Source organism: Drosophila tropicalis, unplaced genomic scaffold (genome assembly GCF_018151085.1).
Source record: "Drosophila tropicalis isolate 14030-0801.00 unplaced genomic scaffold, ASM1815108v1 contig_158, whole genome shotgun sequence".
Taxonomy (NCBI): domain Eukaryota; kingdom Metazoa; phylum Arthropoda; class Insecta; order Diptera; family Drosophilidae; genus Drosophila; species Drosophila tropicalis.
In genome coordinates, this window is record NW_027172602.1 from 9,267,176 (window position 1) to 9,288,343 (window position 21,168).

At 42.5% G+C, this 21,168-nt stretch overlaps 4 protein-coding genes, 1 long non-coding RNA gene and 1 other non-coding gene across 7 annotated transcripts in view; 3 read left to right on the plus strand and 3 right to left on the minus strand.

Moving 5' to 3' along the window:
* Nucleotides 1-2,292: 2,292 nt before the first annotated feature.
* opm (opossum) lies at nt 2,293-3,541 on the plus strand. The gene is made up of 2 exons (XM_068301407.1): nt 2,293-2,357; nt 2,431-3,541. Exons 1-2 carry the CDS (start codon nt 2,355-2,357, stop codon nt 3,151-3,153), a joined length of 726 nt encoding a protein of 241 aa, XP_068157508.1. The 5' UTR covers nt 2,293-2,354; the 3' UTR covers nt 3,154-3,541.
* A 444-nt stretch (nt 3,542-3,985) lies between these two features.
* Nucleotides 3,986-4,703, minus strand: ND-B18 (NADH dehydrogenase (ubiquinone) B18 subunit). Its single transcript, XM_068301418.1, has 2 exons — nt 4,543-4,703; nt 3,986-4,459 (listed from the first exon to the last, which is right to left on the minus strand). Exon 2 carries the CDS (start codon nt 4,456-4,458, stop codon nt 4,102-4,104), a length of 357 nt encoding a protein of 118 aa, XP_068157519.1. The 5' UTR covers nt 4,459; nt 4,543-4,703; the 3' UTR covers nt 3,986-4,101.
* Nucleotides 4,704-5,002: 299 nt separating this feature from the next.
* Nucleotides 5,003-21,168, plus strand: part of hiw (highwire) — a 42,932-nt gene continuing 26,766 nt past the window's right edge. The window contains 14 exon segments of the mRNA XM_068303864.1: nt 5,003-5,357; nt 5,650-6,757; nt 6,820-7,206; nt 7,271-8,381; nt 8,445-9,108; nt 9,165-9,304; nt 9,366-9,907; nt 9,972-11,019; nt 11,078-11,338; nt 11,398-13,205; nt 13,207-13,952; nt 14,014-14,161; nt 14,222-14,324; nt 14,389-14,524. Coding sequence (XP_068159965.1) covers nt 5,287-5,357; nt 5,650-6,757; nt 6,820-7,206; nt 7,271-8,381; nt 8,445-9,108; nt 9,165-9,304; nt 9,366-9,907; nt 9,972-11,019; nt 11,078-11,338; nt 11,398-13,205; nt 13,207-13,952; nt 14,014-14,161; nt 14,222-14,324; nt 14,389-14,524 — 8,273 coding nt within the window. The 5' untranslated portion in view covers nt 5,003-5,286.
* Nucleotides 14,664-20,796, minus strand: LOC137587441 (uncharacterized). Of its 2 annotated transcripts, none has more exons than XM_068303866.1 (5): nt 20,621-20,796; nt 16,440-17,068; nt 16,002-16,379; nt 15,739-15,898; nt 14,664-15,670 (listed from the first exon to the last, which is right to left on the minus strand). In XM_068303866.1, exons 2-5 carry the CDS (start codon nt 16,605-16,607, stop codon nt 14,949-14,951), a joined length of 1,428 nt encoding a protein of 475 aa, XP_068159967.1. In that variant the 5' UTR covers nt 16,608-17,068; nt 20,621-20,796; the 3' UTR covers nt 14,664-14,948. The 2 variants fall into 2 exon arrangements, with proteins under 2 accessions (XP_068159967.1, XP_068159966.1); XM_068303865.1 differs by having other exon boundaries at nt 20,507-20,796.
* On the plus strand, nt 17,409-18,744 carry LOC137587442 (uncharacterized). The gene is made up of 2 exons (XR_011033926.1): nt 17,409-17,762; nt 18,494-18,744. It is a non-coding gene; the product is annotated as an uncharacterized lncRNA (long non-coding RNA).
* On the minus strand, nt 19,286-19,357 carry TRNAA-UGC (transfer RNA alanine (anticodon UGC)). Its single transcript has one exon. It is a non-coding gene; the product is annotated as a tRNA-Ala (tRNA).

Here is a 21,168-nt window from a genome sequence, read left to right on the forward strand (position 1 = left end):
GCCGCCAATTCGTATATATATGTATGTATATACATTTGTATGTTTGAGATTTTAGGGGAAGTTTCTCCACAATTTAGGGGAAATCTACGGCGCTTGCGTCGCTCTTTGATATTATTTCTGTTTTTTTTTTTTTTTGCCGTCGTCTGTCACATTTTTCATTGCACGTGCAATTTTTCACATGTGTTTTTCCCACATTTCCATTTGGGGTGAGGAAGTGGGTTACAGAAGAGAAAGGTCGAGAAAGAATTGAGAGAGAAACAGAGAGAGTGGCAGAGAGAAGGATGGAAAGATATAGTGAAAGAGGCCCGACCTTCTTCTTCTTGTTATTATTGTTCTTGTGCCGCCGTTTTGTTTGCTAAGAAAATGTGAAGGTTAAAAGGCTTTAATTTTCTAGTTACATTTGTGTAATGTTTTTTTTTTACTCTTTGCAACCTCAGCCGATATCAGTAGAATCGGAACAACAACACTTATAAGGCAATTATGTTCTAAGGAATGCCTACATACATACATACATATTTGTGTGTGTGTGTCTCTGTGTGCCTTTAGTTTGGGTGATTATTGTGCTAGTGGATGAAATATACTGATAAGATGAGCAATTGTTTTCTTGACTTGATTCACATACATATGTATGTGAGTCATTTGGCAGATCTATTTAAGTTCGTGTGATAAGAGAGAGCACACAATATTACGAAAACTGATATAGAGCTTAATCAAAATTTACCTGAAAACGATCTTATGGCCTGGCAAGGAAGGAAACAAGGGCGTAGACAGAGAGGGACATCTTTTAAGTCTACAAAATTGCTGAAGTCCCTCCTAATTTGAATCATGTCTAGGCCCTTGCAAAGAGATCGTAAATATTCCACGCGAAAGTTTATGAATCAATTGGTATAGTCATATCTTTGTATATCTATCCAAAATATTAGTTAGATAGTATCTTAAAGAGATTGGATTCGAAAAAAGGGGAAGTTTCACATTTTTTAGGCTCTCGAAGGAAAGATTGGCAAATATTAGAGGACATTTTGAAGTCGAAATTCTGTTGAAGAGGCATTTTCAAATTATGCCAAAAATATGCTCTCTCTTTCACTCATGTTATATGGTATATGCTCAGTTTTTTTGGGGTATTTGGTACGTATACATATGTACATATGTATATAGTATAATCTAATCGAGTTTCTGTTTTTCTTTTTTTTTTTTTTATCAACGTCACGCCGATTGGCGCACAGGCGTTGCCGTGATAAGATTCTCAGTGTTTCCATCAGGTGGGAGAATTGCGTAATCAGAAATAGCGACAAAAAAAGGAAATGAAACCAATAAAGTAATGATGATAAATATTATTTTGATAGGCGCCAAGTGAAACATGGTCAAGTGGGGTGGATGGGTGAAACAGTGGGGTATGGATTTTCGACGAGTTTAGCCCTGAAAAATCGTATATGTCTGTATGTATGTATGTATGTACATAGCATTCCATGTGATTTCGATGGACTATAAAGTTCCGCGTGAATGATTGGGTTGATTTTTTTGTTTCGGGGTCTACATATTTAGCTTTTGTTGGTATCTTATGCCCATATATGGTCACAAGTTTCTGTGTCTTTGTGTGTGTATGTGTGCGTGCGAGAGTGTGTATGTGTAATTAATTACCGAATTGCCATTTTATTGCATTTACGTTATTTTCTAATTAAATGCCAAATGCGAGAAAATTGACAAAATAAAGTAAAACAACAAAAAAAAAAAAAAAAAAAACAGAAACAAACTAAAAGTAAAAATCGAAATGTAAATGAGACCAAGGCAAGGCGCCAAAAGGTAGGCCATGGACTATTTGAACTTATCAGGTATCAGACACACACATTGAAATTCAGAAGAGGGGTGGGGTAATGTTGGGAAACCTTGGTTTCTTATTTTCATTGTCCGTTTAGTTTTGGCCTCAACTGGAACAAGGGCATGGGAAATTATAGGTGAATGTGTTATCACAATCAAATGTCATTTCTAAAAAGAAAGGTGCAGAATTAAAAAAAAAAAAAGAGTTTATTAATACACAAGCGATTTTAATATTCTTTTACCTGTAGAGCAAGATTATAGAAAATACTCAGATTTTTCATATTTTGTATGATGTTGTATTTAGGCTATTTCAAATTTAAATTCAAATATACTTAGCCGTTATAACAGCAACGTCTAATAGTCCTAAGGGTGCGAGTAATAGTCCTAAGGGTACGATTCATATTCCTAAGGGTGCGATTAATAGTCCTAAGGGTGCGAGTAATATTTGGTATTTTAAAAAATTATCGCATTTGGTCACACTTTAAAATTGTAATAACTTTTCAACTTCATTTGTTCCACTCGTTTGCTACAAACAAAAAATGGTAGATTTTTTTGGTCAACAAAGTTTTTGGTATAGCATTCTTTATTAATGACTCATTAATGCTCACAATGTAGGGAATGTTCGGCCCCCTTCCCTGGCTCAGTTTAGTTACGCTAATACTGATGACTGGACTTCAATTGGACTTAGTTTTGGCCTATGAGAAGGAAATGACGGTGTATGTGGATGCCGGTAAAATCGAATGCCTTTATCATAGCGTGAAGCAGGGCGAAACAATTGATTTTGAGTATCAGGTAATCGATGGCGGTCATGGAGATTTGGATATCAGTTTTGCTTTACTTGATCCCGTTGGCCTGCTCATTGTGAGTGACTATAAGAAGCCGGAGAATATCCATCGGCATACCGTGGAGAAGGAGGGGGACTATCGTTTCTGTTTCGACAATAGTTTTAGTATGTTCAATCGAAAGACTGTGTTCTTTGAACTGATAGTGGAACGTGAAGGTGAAGCAAATCATGGTGATCAGCAGTGGAACGAGGTGGACGAAATGGCCGGCCTCTCGCCTGATGAGTACTATGACATGAAAGTCCAGGATATTATGGATTTTATAGGACGCATTCGATTGCAACTGACCAAGGCACGTCAAATGCAAGATATGCTGCGTTCCCATGAGGCGCGCGATCGCAATTTAGCGGAAGCAAATTTCCAAAAGGTCAACAATTGGTCACTCATCCAAATAAGCGCAATGATTGGTGTTGGTTTCATACAGGTTTTCATGCTGCGCAGCATTTTCAGTACCAATGGACGCATGTATTTGCTTTGGCGTAAATTGGGAATTTGATGCGGATGCGGTTGCCAATGCGGATCATGACAATGCTTGTTATGGGAACCATGCCCAGTGAGTGAGATGTTGAGATGAGTTTTTCCTTTTACACCAAAGATGTAGATGTGGCCAGAAAGGCAAAAAACGCGCCCAATTAGCCCAAATGCTTGCCATTATCAGTTTAGTTAACTAGATCATTTATCTATATATATATATACACAAACTTTATATTTCATAAAAGATAAGAGCGTGTGTGCATGCGTGTGGATGTATGTGTGAATGAATGTGAGAGTGTATGTGTGTGTGTGCGAATGCTCATTGTTAAAACTCAAAGCAATTGTAATTCTTAAAAAATTTATTAAGCAAATTTATGATCATAAATAAAAGAGAAGAAAAATAAGCAGAAGTATTTCAAGGAAGGGAGCAGCTGCTCCTTCGTTTCATTAGGTATTCCTATTGAAGATCGAATGCCAAAAAGTGTCATTTGAATATTCTAAATTGCTTCTTGAGAAGATCGTCTACTAATCAGTTTTACAACTTTGTCAAGTAAGAAAAATTGTCTTCTCCTCTCCAAAAGTAACGAATGAAGATCGGGCGATCAATGACTATGAATCGGTTTAAACAATAATAATGAATGATCGTTCAAAATGGTTTATATATAAAGTTCTTTTGTTTTTCAAGAGATTCTGCAGATTTTCAAACTTGATAGTATATTCTTATAGGGCAAATGATGTAGCTCAAATTTGGAACATTCCTTGGGTTAAATCGATTTCTGACACAATTCAGAGAAATTCTGATACTTTTCTTTTAGAAGATTTCCGGCTGTTAAAAACCATAAATGGAATCCATATTATTTACTAGCAAGGGTATTTATTCCAATTTATCGCATTTAATCGGCTCCAACAAAGAGAGAGAAAAAAAATATTAATTATAACCACCAGTTAGTCCCAGTACGTTCTCTAGTCTCTAGGCAGCTGCTTTATCCAGACGCTTTTGGCGCTCCAGCAGACGACGTTCGCGTTCGAATTCCTTCATGCGGAGCACATAATCCTCATATTCGCAGGTCAAGTACTCGTGCTTCTGGTGCGCACACTGATACACAAAGGGGAACTTGTCGGACCGACAGGCCTGATAGGCGATCAGCTTGTGGGCACAATAGTCACGGTCCTCCAATGGCAGTTTGGCTGATTCCATTTCCTCTTTGGTGGCAATCATGACGCGTTCCTTGCGCGACCCGAATCCCAACATGGGATCAAAACTGGGCACCACATCCGGGCCGGGCGTCACATCTGGTTTCAGATAGTGATTCAAAGCGTTGCCCATGCTGCATGGTGGGAGTGAATAGAATTGCTTAATTAGCTTTAGCTTGGACAAATCAGAATGGAATTAATAATGAAAATAAATTACGTAAAATGTTTCTTCTGGCGACACTTTTGTTGTAGACGATTGACAGCTGCTTCTACCGTGGGGGCTGCCAACTGGGAAAAAAATAATGCGCAGCCAACACGAATTCGCCAACACTATCAGCTGTTCAATTTGTCATATCGATGATGCCGATGGTTTTTTAAATTTCTTGGCCAATTGGAAACTTTGCCATAAGTAGAGTAATACAGGTTGACTATGATCAAATATTTTTTATTTATTTTAATTTGAAATTATGTCCAACATCTCTAACTGTATAATGACTAGAGAAGTCGTAACTGTAACTAAATAAACTATCGATATATTTTCAAATTTTGTTCGTGTCCATCTCCAGGCGGTTATGTCCTGTAACGCCAGCGTTGCCACTCATTCAGTTGGTTGCTTTCATTGTTCGCGGCGGCTGGCGCTCCCGTTATAAATAGGAAATAAAATCAGCAAAATAAAACACAAGAAATATGTATTAGTCAAAGCGCCCCCCGCAAAAAAAGCCAGTAAAATAGTTAATTCTTAGTTATTTTAATTTATACAATTTTTTTTTTTTTGTTTGCGCTGTGCATTTAAGCGTTAATGTTTGTGCAATAAAACGAAAAATTTAGCCAAAGAAGAGGATATAAAAAATTGCATATTGGTCCGTGTCGAATAGGTCGGGTCGTAGTCGTTGTCCGCCGTCGGTGTGTATATAGTAAAAATCGATTTTGTCACTAGTGTGTACGGGTTAAAGTTAAAGCTATGGTCGGTCTACTAAATCCTATGAAATATGGCGATCATTTTTATGAATTATACACGAATAATACACGCAGGTAATATCATTTCCGACCCGTCAGGACAAAGACAATGATGATGTGGGTTAGCATTGTCGTCGTCGGCTAGAGGGGGGTTGAAAAATCGATCGATTTTGCTATGCCTTCCAACCCCTAATTTAAACCGGAGGGGGGTTGCTCAGATTGGGCGGTCATTTGAAATATCAAAACAGTGTGGCAGCCCTGTCAGCTGGGAATCAGCTGTTTGCTCGCGACCTGCATTAATGCTGCTTCTGCCTGCTCGATGGTGTATTAATTTGAATTTGAATTTGTCGTTTTTTTTTTATTGTAGAAAATTGCAAAATGAAAGAAAAGCTCTTACCAAGCGCAAAAGTCGCAAAGAGAAATCTGCTGCAGCATTGGCAGCTGCTGCTGCTGTCCTGGATGGAGGAGGGAACTTATTGGGCGGCATTGTGAATCCTTTGGATCCGCCGTTGGTTAAAGAGCAATTAATGTTGATAATGCCATCGTTTCCGGTGGCGCATATTGAACTGGATCCAAATGCCTCAAAGTTTGCTGTCTTCTCGGCCATTCGGTCTACAGTGCTGGAGGCCGAGACGCGTTATGCCTTGTTTCACGACGGCAATGGTGGAGCTGGCGGAGCAGCTTTAAAGAAGTGGTCTGGCAATATGGGATCCTCTTGCTGCTTGGTCTGTGCGGGCAGTTGTATGGTCAGCAATTTGGTGGATTGCTCCTGCCATGCCCCAGCCGCGGGCATTGCTGTTGGGGCCGGAGGAGCCGGTGCCGCCGGCGGGGCTGCAGCTGCTGGCGGAGCAGGTGGCGCGGGAGCTGGTGCCGCTGTAGGAGCAGCTGCTGCTGGCGGTGGTCAGGCCGACAAACGTACACGTCGCGATAGTGCCAACAGTGATGCCGATTCCGATATCGAAGAGCCCGTCGAGCGGGAGCCCGTATATGCCACAGTACCTCTAATCGTTGGGGCCGGCTTGCGGAGTCTGTTTGAACTGATAGCGGATGCTCGACACATCCAGCCACTGCTCTGTACCAAGGCTCTGAAGGCATTACTCGACGTCATTCAAGGTCAGCAACCAGAGTCATTTAAACTAGAACCGGAAGAACTTATAAATCCTCTGTACGATTTACTGCTCGATCTGGCCACTATGCCGGCGGCCTTAAGTTCCACAACCGGAGCCGAGGCCAATTGGTCGGCTATGGCATGCGCCGCATTACTGGGACTTTGCATTGCTCGAGGCGATACGGGCAAAATGCTAAAGGCCATTGCCGCCATGTTAATGTCCCCGCGTCAGCTGTCAGCCCAGATAGTTCAATTGCCAGCCGTTTTGGCTGCACTGCAGCATACGGTGGTCAGTGCCGCCCTGAATAAGCCAACGCGTCCGGATTTCCATAGTCATGGTGTGCCGCACAATTCTCTCGTGGATGAGGTGAGCAATTTTTGGAAAACTTTAGACTTGCTAACAATAATCGTGTCCAATATGTTTTCTAGTTCTCACTTAAGCTGCCATCGGCCATATCGTCAACGGCCTCTTCTGCCGCTCCGGCCATGGCTTGTGATGGGGTGTTTATCTATTTGTTGCATGGCGGAGTATTGCTTAAAATTGGCACTGGATTTGGCGGCTCATACAAAGGGCATATTTATGCCCAAAATGAGGATTTCAGTCGTGAGCGTAATCCCTGGTTGGGCTACAGTGGAGGGCAATTATACTATCGCCGGAATTGCCGTCGAAATGCCGATCAATTGCAAATGGTTGGCCTCGACACACTTGCCCTGAAAACGATGAGCCCATTGAATATGTTGCCCATGCGTGAGGGTCTGAACTATGTTCTCTTTACGGACGACGATTCGTTGCATGCCATCTGCAGTAATCGAGATGTAAGTGGAAGCCATTTATCTCTAGAAAAGGCAGCTCATTAAATCTTTCTTTTTTATTCTGCAGGATACTTTGGTGGTAAAGAAACTGAATCTATATCATAATAGCTACAGCAGCGATTCACCACCATTCGAGTTGCCACTCCAGTTGGCCAGAAAAAAGTTTCGTACGTTAGGCTATGCTGCATTCGAGGATGAGCTTCTAAATCAACACCAAATCCAACGTATACAATCGGCTCACAATAGTTTTGAGCCCAAGTTGCCGGCTCCTTGTCGTGATGCCGATGTGGATGTCTTGGGCATGGCTTGTGGCAAGGAATTTGGCTTAGTGCGTGCCAGTAACGGGCGTGTCTACTACTATGGGAAATCGGCGGCCTTGGGTCTCAAGTGTGTCGGCCGGACGCCAACGTTAAAGTTAACCGAATTGATAATATCAAAAGCTGCCCATATTGTTCATGTGGCAGTTGGTCATGATGGCATTCATGCCTTGCTAGTCAACGATGATGGCACTGTTTATTTTGCCGGAACAGCTCGTCGTGGCGAAGATGGCGACAGCAGCAAGAATCGCCGTCAGCCAAAGGCAGTAAAGCCAAAGAAAATGACCAAAATTGATGGTCATGTGGTCGTCCATGCCGCATGCAATAATGGAACTTCGGCCTTTGTCACCAAAACCGGTAAACTAATCATGTATGGCAAGGATACGGCCCATTGTGATGCTATGGGATTTGTGAGTGAATTACTGGAGCAGCATATAACCAAAGTGGCTCTGGGTAAAGCGCATTGTGTGGCCTTAAATGCCAAGGGACAGCTCTTTTCGTTTGGTTTGAATAACAAAGGACAATGTGGTCGTGTGTTTAATAAACTGATGCCCGTCAAGGATGTGCCCAGTTCATCATCATCGCTGGCCTATGCCAATCTCTTGGCCATGGACAAACGACTGAAAGTGGATTTCTCGACACTCTGCGACTACGATGAGCACAATCTTGTCCAGGGCCAGTGTCGTGTGTGTGTTCTCTGTCGCGAATGCACGGGCTATAATGTGAGCTGTGTTTCCGCTTTGAATGTGCCGCTGGAGCAGCGTTTGGCTGGCAGTATTTGTCCCTGCGGACACGGAGATGCTGGCTGTGCCAAATGTGGTCTGTGCTCGGCTTGCATAGCTCTCCAGGAATCCGAAATTGGTAAGAAGTGTGCTCGAAATGCTCTTCCATTGTTTTTATAATAATAATCTGTTCCATTTATAGTTGATGCAAAAGTGGAGTGCCAGCCACGTCAGCAACGCTCCAAAACACTAATTATGCGTCCGCGTAAGGAGAAGAAGGCCAGCGAATTGGAAACTGGTGCCGCGGGTGGTAATGGCGGTGCTACACCGACAGACATCGATAAAGACCCACCACGTGTTGCTCCATTGGCGCCGCAAATCTTGCAGTTGCCCACTGCCTCGCCGGTAGTTCAAGTGGCCTGCGGTCTATATCACACGGTCGTGTTGACTCTAGCCGGTGAGGTATTTACCTTTGGCAGTAATCAATATGGTCAATTGGGCAGTGGCGATCTGCAGCCAGTTAGCGGTCCCGTGAGAGTACATGTTCAAGGAGCCATCAGTCAAGTGGCTGCTGGCAGCAATCATACAGTGCTATTGACCCACAAGGGAATGGTCTATACATTTGGCAACTATCAGAAGGGTCAACTGGGTCGTTTGCCCAGTGATTATGGCCAGAAACCGATGATACCAACAACGGTGGAAGAGGAGCCAGCAGGCAGCATTATTTCTGGAATCCAACCACCTGAGGCTGCTGGCACTCTACCTGGTGGTTCCAAAGAAAATATACCCATGATGTCCAATGTACCAGTCTGTGGACTCACCCAAAGGCAAAAGTTTCTATGGAATTGTGCACCCGGAGCTGTTTTGTAAGTAAAGTGAACATAAAAATAAGAGTAAAAGTTATATCTATCGTTCTCCTTAGCGGATTGGGTCCCACGTATGGCAAAAAGGTCACCTGGATAGGGGCCAATGGCGATCAGACATTCATTAAGATTGACGAGTCTCTCATAACAGCCCAAATGCTGCCAAAAATGCATGTGGTGGCCAATAAGAAGACAATTCGTAAGTGTTCATCATATTAATTTGTTACCTTTTTGAGTGAATTTACTTTGTATCCTTCCAGTGCTTATTCCAAGCATTCATTTGTCCTTTCACACATTGACCATCAATCGACGTGATGGCAGCTGCACAGCCCATTATAGGGATCAGACGAATTTTTGTGATCTAATGCAAACACAACCGTCGCAAACTCAACCGGAAATCAATCGAAATGTGGACACACCGCCTCTTGTGGTGGCTGAATCTCCATCCGTGCTGGTGTCTTCAGTAGCATTGGCTGCCACTGCCGGAGTGCCCATCAATGAGCACATGTCACGTAGTATGCATGAGGCAAGAAACCAAATATTCGAGGAGCATCATCAGTCAGGGGAATCAGCTGTTCCCGGAGTAGCAACAGCAGCGGCAGCCTCATCTCAGCAACAACAGCGTCAACAACGTCGCTTGAGAAGCGCGTCACGTCAGGAGTCACCTACAGAGACAACACCACCATCACAAATAGCCTTTGCCATGGATCCAAGTTATAATGTTCTTTGGGTCTTTGATGGTTTGGCCAAAAAACTGCGTTGCCACAATGTGGTGGCCAGCGATATTGCTGAGACTGATATGGTGAGTTTTACCACATTCGAAATGGTAATTAAACTAAATCTTTTCCTCATCCTCCTCTTTGCAGAATGCAGCCAATTATCGAGCTTTGCTTTCGCCAGAGCTATCGCTGCCAAGTAAATCAGATGCACGAGTCTCCCGCTCGCAGGCATCGCTCAATCTGTTGGCCTGTTTGGATATATTGACCTCGGCGCAGGATAATATACCCGGTTGCTTTGAGCAGGTATTGCCGAAGCAGCCGCATCAAACCGCAGAGGCTCAGAGTGGCGAGTATCAGGTGGTCAATCGTTTCGATAATTTTGGTGGCGGTTGGGGCTATTCTGGGCATAGTGTGGAGGCCATTCGATTTGCTGCCGATACGGATATCGTAATCTGTGGCTTTGGCATGTTTGGCGGACGCGGAGAATACAGCTGCAAACTGAAGCTCTATGACCTCGGATCCGATGGCGGTGGCTATGAAAAGGAAGGTGTTCTAATCAGTGAGACCAAGGAGGTGCCCTACGAGTGTGCCGCCAGGAGTAAACATCACATTCTGCTACCAAAACCGTTGAATGCTGCAGCCGGCAGATGGTATTTGGTGTGGGCACGCATAGCCGGCCCATCCTCCGATTGTGGTTCATGCGGCCAGGCTTCAGTGACCACCGAGGATCAGGTGGTGTTCAGTTTCAAGTCCAGCAAGAAGGCTAATAATGGCACCGATGTCAATTCTGGACAAATTCCAGCCATTTTGTATCGTCTAGTTACCCAAGATTGCAAACAGACGCCGGCGCCCCTCGATGCGGATCCCGTGCAGCGTATTTCGCGTGCCTTTGCCAATAGCGTGAGTCGTGAGTGCTTCGAGAGTCTAGTCGTCCTGCTCAGTTGGTCCTGGGAGAGCTTTAAGACCCAGTTGCGTGAACAACGCGATCGCAGCCGTCCCCTTCAGCTGCAGCAAACTCTGCAGTACTTGGGCTACGTGAACAAGTCGTGTTTGCGTCTCCTGCGCAAGTACACCAATGAGATTTATCCACAGCGCTCGAATGCGGTGGCAGCAGCCGCTGTAGTAGCCGCCCAGGCTGGTAGCTCTAGCATGGTGGCAGCGGCCCTCTCCAAACTCCAGGCTAAGGCGGGCAAGGGTAAGCAAAGGTTTTCATTTACTTGATTTGGTCTCATTTGGTATGACTTTTCCCCCAGATAAAAACTCACCACGAGTGCTTAGTAATGCCGCCGCTGTAGTTAAATATTTTGGTGAGGCATCGGCAGCTGCTGCCACGGCTATGGCCTCTATAGGAGGAACCGGTGGTGGAGTTGGAGGAGGCGGTGGTTCCACAACGCCCATGGCCCGTAAGACCAACATGGAGAATATTCAATTAGCTGAATGCATTGGCAATGTGCGAGCTCTATTAATTGGTATATTTTGTGATGACATCTTTAAGGACATAGCCACAGATGAGGGTGAGTTCCTTATTTACTTATACTGAACTATGAGTGCACCTAATTATCTCCCGTTTCAGGATATGCTTTGGTATTGGAAATCCTTGATGAATGTCATTTGAGTTTTGTGGCTTGTTTCGATGCGTTCTATCCAACATCATCTTTAAAATGGAATTGCCTATGCGATTTATTGGCCCAAATGGATCGCGGTGCCTTGCACTCGCGTCTATTAAGTGCCATTTTGGCAGGATTATGCTCACCCACAGTTAAACTGAGAGCCACATTTGCCCTGCTGAATGCAGCGGGCAATGATCGTCAATCGATTATAAGTCCCAGTGATAATTCTGGTCTGCCAATGCTCTCATCGACAGAGGCCCATCAATATCCCATACTTGTGGAGCAGATGATCTATCGCACCCAACAGGAGAAAAGCGACTTCCTAAGCAATTCGTGGACATTTAAGGATGTCCTGGTGCGTCTGCTGGACATCATTGCCAGTCCCATACGTGCCCGTATTGAGAGCATCTATAGTCGCAGTCTGGGTGGTCATTTGGATCAATCGGCGACGAGTATCAATCAGGGGCTTATTGACAATTGTTGCCATCTCTTGGCTCGTGTTCTGGCCGAAATTGTCTATCAGACAGTGCTGGGGGAATATGATAAGCTATTCCTGCCACCACGAACACTCCATTCGACTGGGGCGAGATTTGCTCGCTGCGATTTGAGTCGCACATGGAATACGGGAAATTTTGGACCTGATGCTATTGCCTTTTCGGTGGATCGTCCTGGTATTGCTGTGGCCGGCGCCATGGTCTATTCCGGTTCGGGGAGCTATGACTATCAATTGGAATTGCTATACGATAATACGGCTGATCTGCAACCGCAACACAAATGGGAGACATTGGAATCCGTATCGGGTAGCTATGACCAGGAGGCGGTGCACAATGATTTGGCTGAAATTAAATTTGATCATCCGGTGCATATTAAGGAGCATGCGAGATACGCGTTGCGTTTGTGTTCGCAGGGTGCACGCACCTGTTCGGGTGATGCTGGGCTAACATCCGTTCGTGGACCATGCGGGGCAACATTCCATTTTTATGCCTGTGACCTGAGTTTCAATGGTACCACTCCGGCCCGTGGACAATTGCCGTGCATCCTGTATTATAGTACACCTATTAAGCAGGAGGGAAATGTTGTTGGTGGCGGCGGGGCAGGTGGAGGAGCAGGAGCAGGTGCAGGAATTGGCGTGGTGGATGGAGCTGCTGCCATGCTGGGGAATCTGAATAATGCCCATGAGATCTCTACAAGGGATACAGCCCTGCAGATAGCATCCGATATAACCAAGAAATGCACTGAATTACTTATTTTGGCACGCAATGCCATGGCTGCTGCCTCTTGCTCGCCCTCCGACAACAGTTCGAATCACACGCAGACTATTGACTCGGAGCACAATATCACACCGATTGAGGAGCACATGGACATCAATTGGGCAAATAATTCACGCACTGCCGCCTTGCCGCCAGTTGTCATGGTGGATCCAGTGGGTCGAGATTTGGGCAAACGCATCGAATCGTTCTCCAAGGGCATTATGGAAACATTGAAATTCGATTCAAAGCGTTCATCAACCAATCCTTTCGAAATGGAAATCGAAATAGGTGCCACCGAGATTGGTGTCGAGGAGACGGCCGATTTGAATTATCGCAACGGACAAATGGCTGCCAAATTGAATGGCAATGAGCAGCGGGCAGAATATGAATTGAGTGCTGATCAGCAACAGCAGCAAGGACAGCAGCAACCAGCAGCTGTTGTGGTGGTATCAGCTGCCGTGCAAGCAGCTCAACAATTGATTCACTCGGATTCGGAGGAGGCACCAGCTCTGGGCATGGCAGGCGGGGGGCGGCGTTCTTTCTGGTGGTGGTGGTGGAGTCCTTGTCGGTGGTTCAGTGCCTGCCATACAATTACTTGAAGTCTTCAATTTGGCTGCCTCGAATATGTTTCATACATTGCTCCCGCTAGTCTATGGTCACATGGCCAATTTGGCCTGCAGTGATCCCAAGAGTTCAGTGCAAATTTTGGGTCTAATCAAGGAGATATTGCCCCATATCGCTGCCCTCAATCAGTTGCATGTATCATCCAAAGAGCAACGAAGTGTTGGTGGTGGCGGCTCGGAGACTGATCATCATTTACTAGGTCCTCCATCGGCCACCACTAGCCATAATAGCACCACAAGTAATCACTATTGTCTGGTGGAGAGTGAACATCCGTATCGCAGTGCCACGATTAGTTGTTATCGTGTCGAATTTCCACCCTGCGTCCAATGGCTGACAATTGAATTTGATCCCCAATGTGGTACAGCCCAATTGGAGGATTATCTTTTGCTCTCCATACCAATGCGTCCGACAGTATCAAATCAAACGACTTGTCAACAAGCTGCTACTGCAGCATCATCTTCGGGTGACGATTACTATGATATGCTGGACAATAATCTAACCACAACAACAACTGGTCGAAAGCCAACCACGAATAATTGTCGCAATGCCCAATTAACGATGACAAGTTGCTGCAGGACAGCGCATCCTATAAACAATTCTGATGCCAATGACAGGGATTGGATTGTGGTGAAAAAGTTTAATACGTAAGTAGGGACCTCCATTTATAATGTTTAAACTAACTAACGGCTAAACTCTTTTCTTCAGCGCTTCAAACTGGCTTCAGAATGTTCTCATTTTGCCTGGCAATTGTGTGGAATTCTCTTTGGAAACAGCTTCGCTATATGCCCAGGATCCGCATAATAATCGTTATGGTTTCAAATGCTTAGTGGTCGGCTATGACAATCCCACAGCGGTAGGTTTTCCATCTCACTCCCTCTCATCATTATTATTATTAATTGCCTCTTTTTTATAGATCAATGCCAGCAATTCGTGTCTGATCCGCTTGGAACAGGAGCTAGCCTATTTGGGTGGCATGTGCAGTGCCAATCTTATGAAAAAGGATCTCAATTTGCCAGGTAAGAGAAGGCGACAAAAATGTTTTTCACCTTTTGTGTATATGTTATTATTGTTTTGAAACAGATGACAAGGATATGGAAGATATCAGTGGCATAGAGGATACCATAAGCTCACATCATGGCTTGCTATCAAAGGGTTTTGCTCTATCCGAGCCACAATTGACCGTACATCAGGCATTGGAATCGTATTTGCCCATAGGGTAAGTTGAATTTATTGTTATTATGACTTATCATTCGATTTCTGGTGCATTGAGAGCAAAGCCTTGAAAAGTTTAAATGATTGGATTTGTTTTTAAAGATTATTTCCATACTGAAATGAATTTTTTGTATATTTAATACTTCGGTATGTATATACTATGTATTTATTATCAGGCATAAATATTTACAGGGCAACTTATTGGCATATATGTTTATATATTGATAAATATATCCTTGATATATATGTTTGTATATGTATATACAGCTAATTAATTAGTAAGCTAAGAATTTTGGTACAACAAAAGGTCTCTCTTGGTGGTTGATATTTCTTGGATAATTAGCGGCGCTGCTAGCGTCTCTCAGCTACGTATTTGTGTGTGTGTTTTGTGTATGTGTGTTTGTCTGTGTTTAGGTATATGTATGGTACTACATATCAGTCTTGAGCAGGCCAGCATTCTCGATTTGGTATACAATTTGTGTCTCCTTGTAGGTACGCGGTTCTGGCTGCACTACATCCAATTTACGACGTTTACGTCGCTGTGCCAGACGCCACCAAAGCAGCAGAAGAATGGCCACCAATAGCAGGGACAGGAGAACACTGCCCACCACAATGTATGCCACATAGCTACTCACTTGACATTGCTCGGCAATGATTTGACGCAGTGGCACAAATTCATTCACTACCGTTCCACTGCGTTCGGGTGCTTGCCTTTGGAAGAGCAATTGTTCACTGTATTGGCGAAAGAAATTGGCTCGTGGTAATGGCGGCTCCACACTTCTGTCCAATTGATCACAATTCCAGGCATTATCATAGCGAACTTCACGTAGGCTCAATGAGAATTGATCATCGAAATGTAAGGGTAAAGGTGAGGCAATTACGACGGCATTCTCCTGATCCTTATTAAGGCCATCAACCGCTATAACCGATGACGTGGGAAGCCAACTGCGTACGGTATTGTTATGGAAACGTAATTCCAGACGTTCACTCAATTTGTAATCACGATGTACCCTCAAGCTACGGAAGGCTATGTCGCTGGTGATACCAAAATTATTGGAACGCATTGTAATGGCATCACGTATAAGAGCCTCTAACCATTCCCCATCAACGGAGACAAAACGATTCTCGCTCAGACTTAGTTTGGAGATAACTAGAGACAATATGATAAAAAATATGGAAATGAGATGCCATTTCTGTATGTATATAATAAAAACTTACACTTTAAAGCAAAGGCATGCGAATGCACTTCAAGGAACTGATTGTTACGGATGCTTAACTCATTGAGCACTTCTACCTCATAGAAGGCACGCGTTGGTAAATTGCCTGTGAAATGGCAATTGGCAATAATCATTTGTTCAACGGAGAACTTTTTAAACGCCTGCAAAGCGAGAGAGAGAGAGAGAGAGGGAGAGTGAGAAGGAGGAAGGCAGAGTGATGAATGAGAATCAACTGGCTAGCAGGTGACTGACTGACTGACTCACCTGACTTTCTATACGTTGTATGGTGACACCCTCCAGTTTAAGCAATATGGCACGTTCTTTAATGGTGGTGAAACCGAATGGTTGTATCTTCTCAATGCTGCCGCCCACAAATGATATTTCATCAATGTTCCCATTGATGGCATGCGAATCGATTAAATGGAAATTAACATCTTCGAATTCGACTATCAAAGCCTTATTGCTGGCATAACGGGATACACTTAAACCATATTCATGCAAGACAAGTTGACCGATATGTTGAAAACGTATTTTACGTAATCCTTCGGTATATGTTAGTGTATTTGTCTCCACGATGAGATCAGGGCAATTTCGTACTTCTATACGATCTACGGCACCCTTAAGTTGAGGTAGCACCCAGTTCTAAAAACAGAGAGAGGGCCATAAAAGATCGTTTGCAAAATGGTTATGGTATCGACTCACCTGCTCCCCTACATTGTTGCAATCACAGGTGATGGTTGTATCGTGATCCCTACATATAACCTTGGCTAGTTCCGCTGGTTTCACCTGACCAATTAGAACTAGTAGTGACAAAATTCCCAGACTGCAAATCCATCTGGTGGGATCCTTGAGATTTTTGATATTTTGCATTGTTTGTATGTTTGTTTTGTTTTGTTTTCCCTTTATGGCCAATAATTATTCATAATACAAAAAAGACTCTTACATACTTCTCGTATGAATAATAATAATGAAACGATGAAACGGCGTTCTACCTTAAATTCTCTTTCTTTTTGACTTTATCTGTGAGTCTTCTGATTATTTCTATGTGTGTATATACATATGTATATTCCGATTCGCTCTTCAAACACAGTTTCCTCCACTATAGTGTTCTGCTGCTGTTTGGTGTCTCTCTCCGGCAAGTCGTGGCATTGCGCGCCCCCAATGAGACGGACTGATGATAAGGCATGCGTGATTACCACCGCCGCAATGTTTCGAGCGAAAAGGTAATTCAAGGATTGGAGCAGCGTAGTCAGTCAGCAGTTAGATGAACGGGGGGCAAGGCCAAGGCATTTCTCAGATTTCTCAGTGGTTAGAATAGAAATCGATGTATCCTGTAAATATGATGAAATATTATGATTAACATTTTCGACTCCCCCCATGAAGCACTTTAGACGACGCCCCTCTGGGACAGGTGAATTGAGTCAGTCTTATCTATTAATTGGCTCTATGCGAGTGCGTGCGTGTGTGTGTGTTATCAGTATAGATTTATCGATAATATTTGTACCAATATTGTATTTCGATATGTAGAGAAATCGAAATTTATCGTTTAACGATTTTTAAATACTTTTGTTTTTACAACTTCTATTTCTATTGGGTTAAAACAGGGCCGGATTTAATGAAACTAGAAGGAAATGCCGTCTGAACTGAGAATAGAACTGAAACTGTATCTGAAATTCAGAAGTCGACAAAAGTTTTAACCCAAATTATTGCTCCTATTGCAAATCTAGGCCTGTTTCAGCTAGTAGACTCTCTCTCTCTCTCCTGTTCTTAACAAATATCTATCATTTACAGGATTGCACTATCTCGATGATTGTCTGTTTATCAATTGTTAACTGAAATGCAATGCCTTGATAAGGAAGGAGTATATAATGTTCCTGTTATAATTGTAATTCTGGTCAGTTATAGATAACCTGCAATTAGAATTCTAGTGCCAGCAGAAACTATACTAAAAACTAATATGTATCTTAAACTCGCGAATTCTCTCCAATCGATGTCAAAGTAGTTGGAATGGACTTAACTTGAAAAGTACGTATATGTATGTATGTATATATAGAGGAGGGATAGCTCATTTCTATTTCTGGTTAGCCAGCACTTTGAATTGAGAACGCAACTAACACCCAATTCAATCACAATTAACAGCAAATAGATAGAGAGGCGAGGGCGGGTAGGAAAAACAGCAACAAAAAACTAGGTAATTTTGTCACACTTCTAAACAAGATCTTGAAACCCTCTTTAGGAGGGAAAAAATATATATTAAAAAGCCATCACTGGGACCGACGACTAGCTCCCCAGCTCCAATCACCGTCAAAAACTGTTAATTGAATTTGGAGGTCGTCTTTGGTCGCCAGCCAGCCAGGCATATAGCGGCAGCAGCGTACAAACATGAGCAATTATGCTTTGTTATTTGTTTATGGCCATTTCCATTTGTTTATAGAACTTAATTTATAGAGAGAGAGAGAGGGAGAGAATGATAGATGAAGAGAGCAGGGAGAAAGGGACAACGAAGTTGTACAAATATTTGAAATTTGAATAAGCCATCGAACGATCGATCATTTATGTATGTACTTTTTGTTCATTTAAATGCCGCTGACAAAATAAACTTGCATCAGTTTTTACGAGACAAAAGCTTGTGGAAATTGTAAGCACAACTGTACTTACTTAAGGGCAAACGACGTCAATCATCATCATCATCAACATCATCATTGTGATTAACGTTTAACGCTTTCTGCTAAAGTAAACAAAAATCATACTTACAGAAGACCAACTATGGCGGATGTGCCCCCACAGAGAGATTTGGAGTCAGAGATCAAAGCGAAAACCCTTCCCTTTATTGAAATCTGACACAAGTGGCTGGCTACTGGAAATCCAAATACATATTGCATTTCCTGTCTTAGGATGGTCGACTCAGAGAGAATTGCAGATCAACTCAATGAAGTCAACTGCCTTATCGTCTGTACAATCTTATCTGGCATACTTCTAGCAATATAGATAACAATGATAAATACAATGCAATGAATCATCCGCAAAAGGGGGGGGGATAGAATGGGGGGGAGGCATTAACTACTCTGACAATTTTGAATTGGAATTAATGGTGGGGTTTGGTTTCGTGTGTTGTTTTCTTTCTCTCTAAAGTGAAGCAATCACTGCCACGACTAGTCACCAGAGTGCATCACACTCTTACACCTACATGAAATGTATGAGGTAATACATATACATACATACATATGTAATTATGTGTCAAGCTGAACTATGTCAATCGATAAGGATAAGCCGTCTTTTCTTAATCTTTGCTAATAAGCTAAAATTTATTACTAATATTGTATTAAACATGGCCCCTAGATTTGTGAATGAGTTAGTCTTGATTTTACTAGAGATCCAAGATAGGTTTTTAACGAATTCCACCTAATGAGGTTTCTAATAATCTAATAATACATTTCGTATATTATAATAGCCTATAAAAATTCCATAAGTATGGCGCTGGTGAAAATATAAAAAAAAATAGTAACTTCAAGCCATAAAAGAAAGAAAAAAATAGGAAAAAAAAAAACTGGAGATGCCGGGGATTGAACCCGGGGCCTCTCACATGCAAAGCGAGCGCTCTACCACTGAGCTACATCCCCATGTATATATTGAGGAAATTTACTTCTATTCAACCCTAAGAAGGGTTATCTAAAGTATCTGGAAACCTTAAATATATCCATCCATATGTGTCTGGTAATCAAGATGAGATTTGTGTTGCGAGATTTTCAAGTCGACAAAACTGTTCATTTTGCAGTTAATGTGCATTCTTAAAATGGGCCAACTGTTAAGCTCATATAGAGGAAATTTGATATATTGAAGTTGACAAAAACAAAACGGGGCAAAACAAAAAACCATTTTTATGCGAAAGTGTTCTGTTTTTTTTTTCTCTCTGTTGGTCATTTTGGGCACGAAAACACGAAAGTTGGTGGCCTGAACTTTTCGAATGATGGTTTTATGAGTCTCTCGCAGCAAACTAAAAACAGATTTTTATGTCAGTATTTAACCTTGAAATACTGAAAGATTTGTTTGGTTTTGTTTTGCTCTATAGATGACGACAATATCTGGCTATGGATATGGACAAGTTGCCTGTCAATCTCCTTTGCCCCCTCTTCTTGCTCTCCTCTCTCTCTCTCTCTACCTCGCACTCTCATTATGTGCCTGCTGGGAGGGGGCGTAGCTAATTTGCATTTGACGGCATTTTGCTTGACGCCAAAATTCGCAACAAACAAACATAATAAAAATATATTTATGTGGGCGGCTCTGGGTATTGCTCCCTTACTACATTTGAAAAGAGAGAACTAGAGAGAAAAAAGGGAGAAATTTCGCATATCTCACGATTTTGTATTTTTGTTGGTTCTTTTTCTTGGCCGACCATTTTTATGGCTTTGAACTTTGTTAAAAGAAAAATTTGTGCACATTTTTAAACGACAACAAAATGACAACGACTTGCAATGTACTCTGCAGTTTTGTAAGGAGAGAAACACTTGAAATTCTTAACGGTAATGTTGGAAATATATGCATGTTTGCAGCAGTGTTTCTTTTCCTTCCTTTCTCTCTCCCTCTCTCTCTCTCTCTCTCGATGATCGCTGACACGCTTAGATGGTCAAGTCGAAATACCCTTTATTCCACTTATGTATGTAAATAGGGTATAAATATGTACATACAAATATACTTTTATGCACACACACACACACACTCACATAGTAAAACTAAAAAATAGAGTAAAAATAATAGTGAACACATATTACAGTAAATAGCTAAACAAATATTCGCATTTAGCGGTGAAATCAGCGACGACAAACACTAACGCGACACAGAACAAATGGAATAGAAGCAAAAGTCCAATTTTTTTTAGGTTTTACGTGATTTTTGTTTTTGGTTTTCTTATTTGGTTTTTGTGTTTTTTTTGTGTTGGGTTTTGCGACCCGGCGTAAGCGCGTGCAAACGACAAACTGAGCCCCCCAAACAACAACAGGCCAGGCCAGGCAGCCAGCCCCAAGCAAACGCGCTTCCAAGACACAAGCGAGCAACGGAACGTAAACGTCAATGGGCATCTCTGGCAGCAACCAACTGAGTGAATGAGAGAGATAGTTAAAGAGCAGCAAGCAGGCTAGAGCGCGAGCTAGTGTTGATTATTTAGCTATATTTTATAGCGGTTTTTTTGTTACTTCGAGAATACTATACCAAATATTACGTATACGTAGTGCTTGCAATCTTAACCTTGAACACATTTAAAAATTAAAGGCTAACTTCAATAATGACACTTTCTATATTATCTGCGGAAGCAAAGAGGGCTAACATTGATACACTTGTTTTTATTTTTAAGCTTTTTAGCTTTTGCTTAACTCAGCACTAACATATACAACGTATGCATGTATGAGCGAATTTCTCTCAAATTTCAGTATCTTAT

Excerpts from the sequence above, each read along its gene's own strand:
- ND-B18 (XM_068301418.1), bottom strand. The coding sequence starts at position 4,458 with ATGGGCAACGCTTTGAATCACTATCTGAAACCAGATGTGACGCCCGGC.
- LOC137587441 (XM_068303866.1), bottom strand. The coding sequence starts at position 16,607 with ATGCAAAATATCAAAAATCTCAAGGATCCCACCAGATGGATTTGCAGT. Across the intron at positions 16,380-16,439 it reads GCAACAATGTAGGGGAGCAG|AACTGGGTGCTACCTCAACT; the intron begins GTGAGTCGATAC and ends CTCTGTTTTTAG. Across the intron at positions 15,671-15,738 it reads GCATGCCTTTGCTTTAAAGT|TTATCTCCAAACTAAGTCTG; the intron begins GTAAGTTTTTAT and ends TATTGTCTCTAG.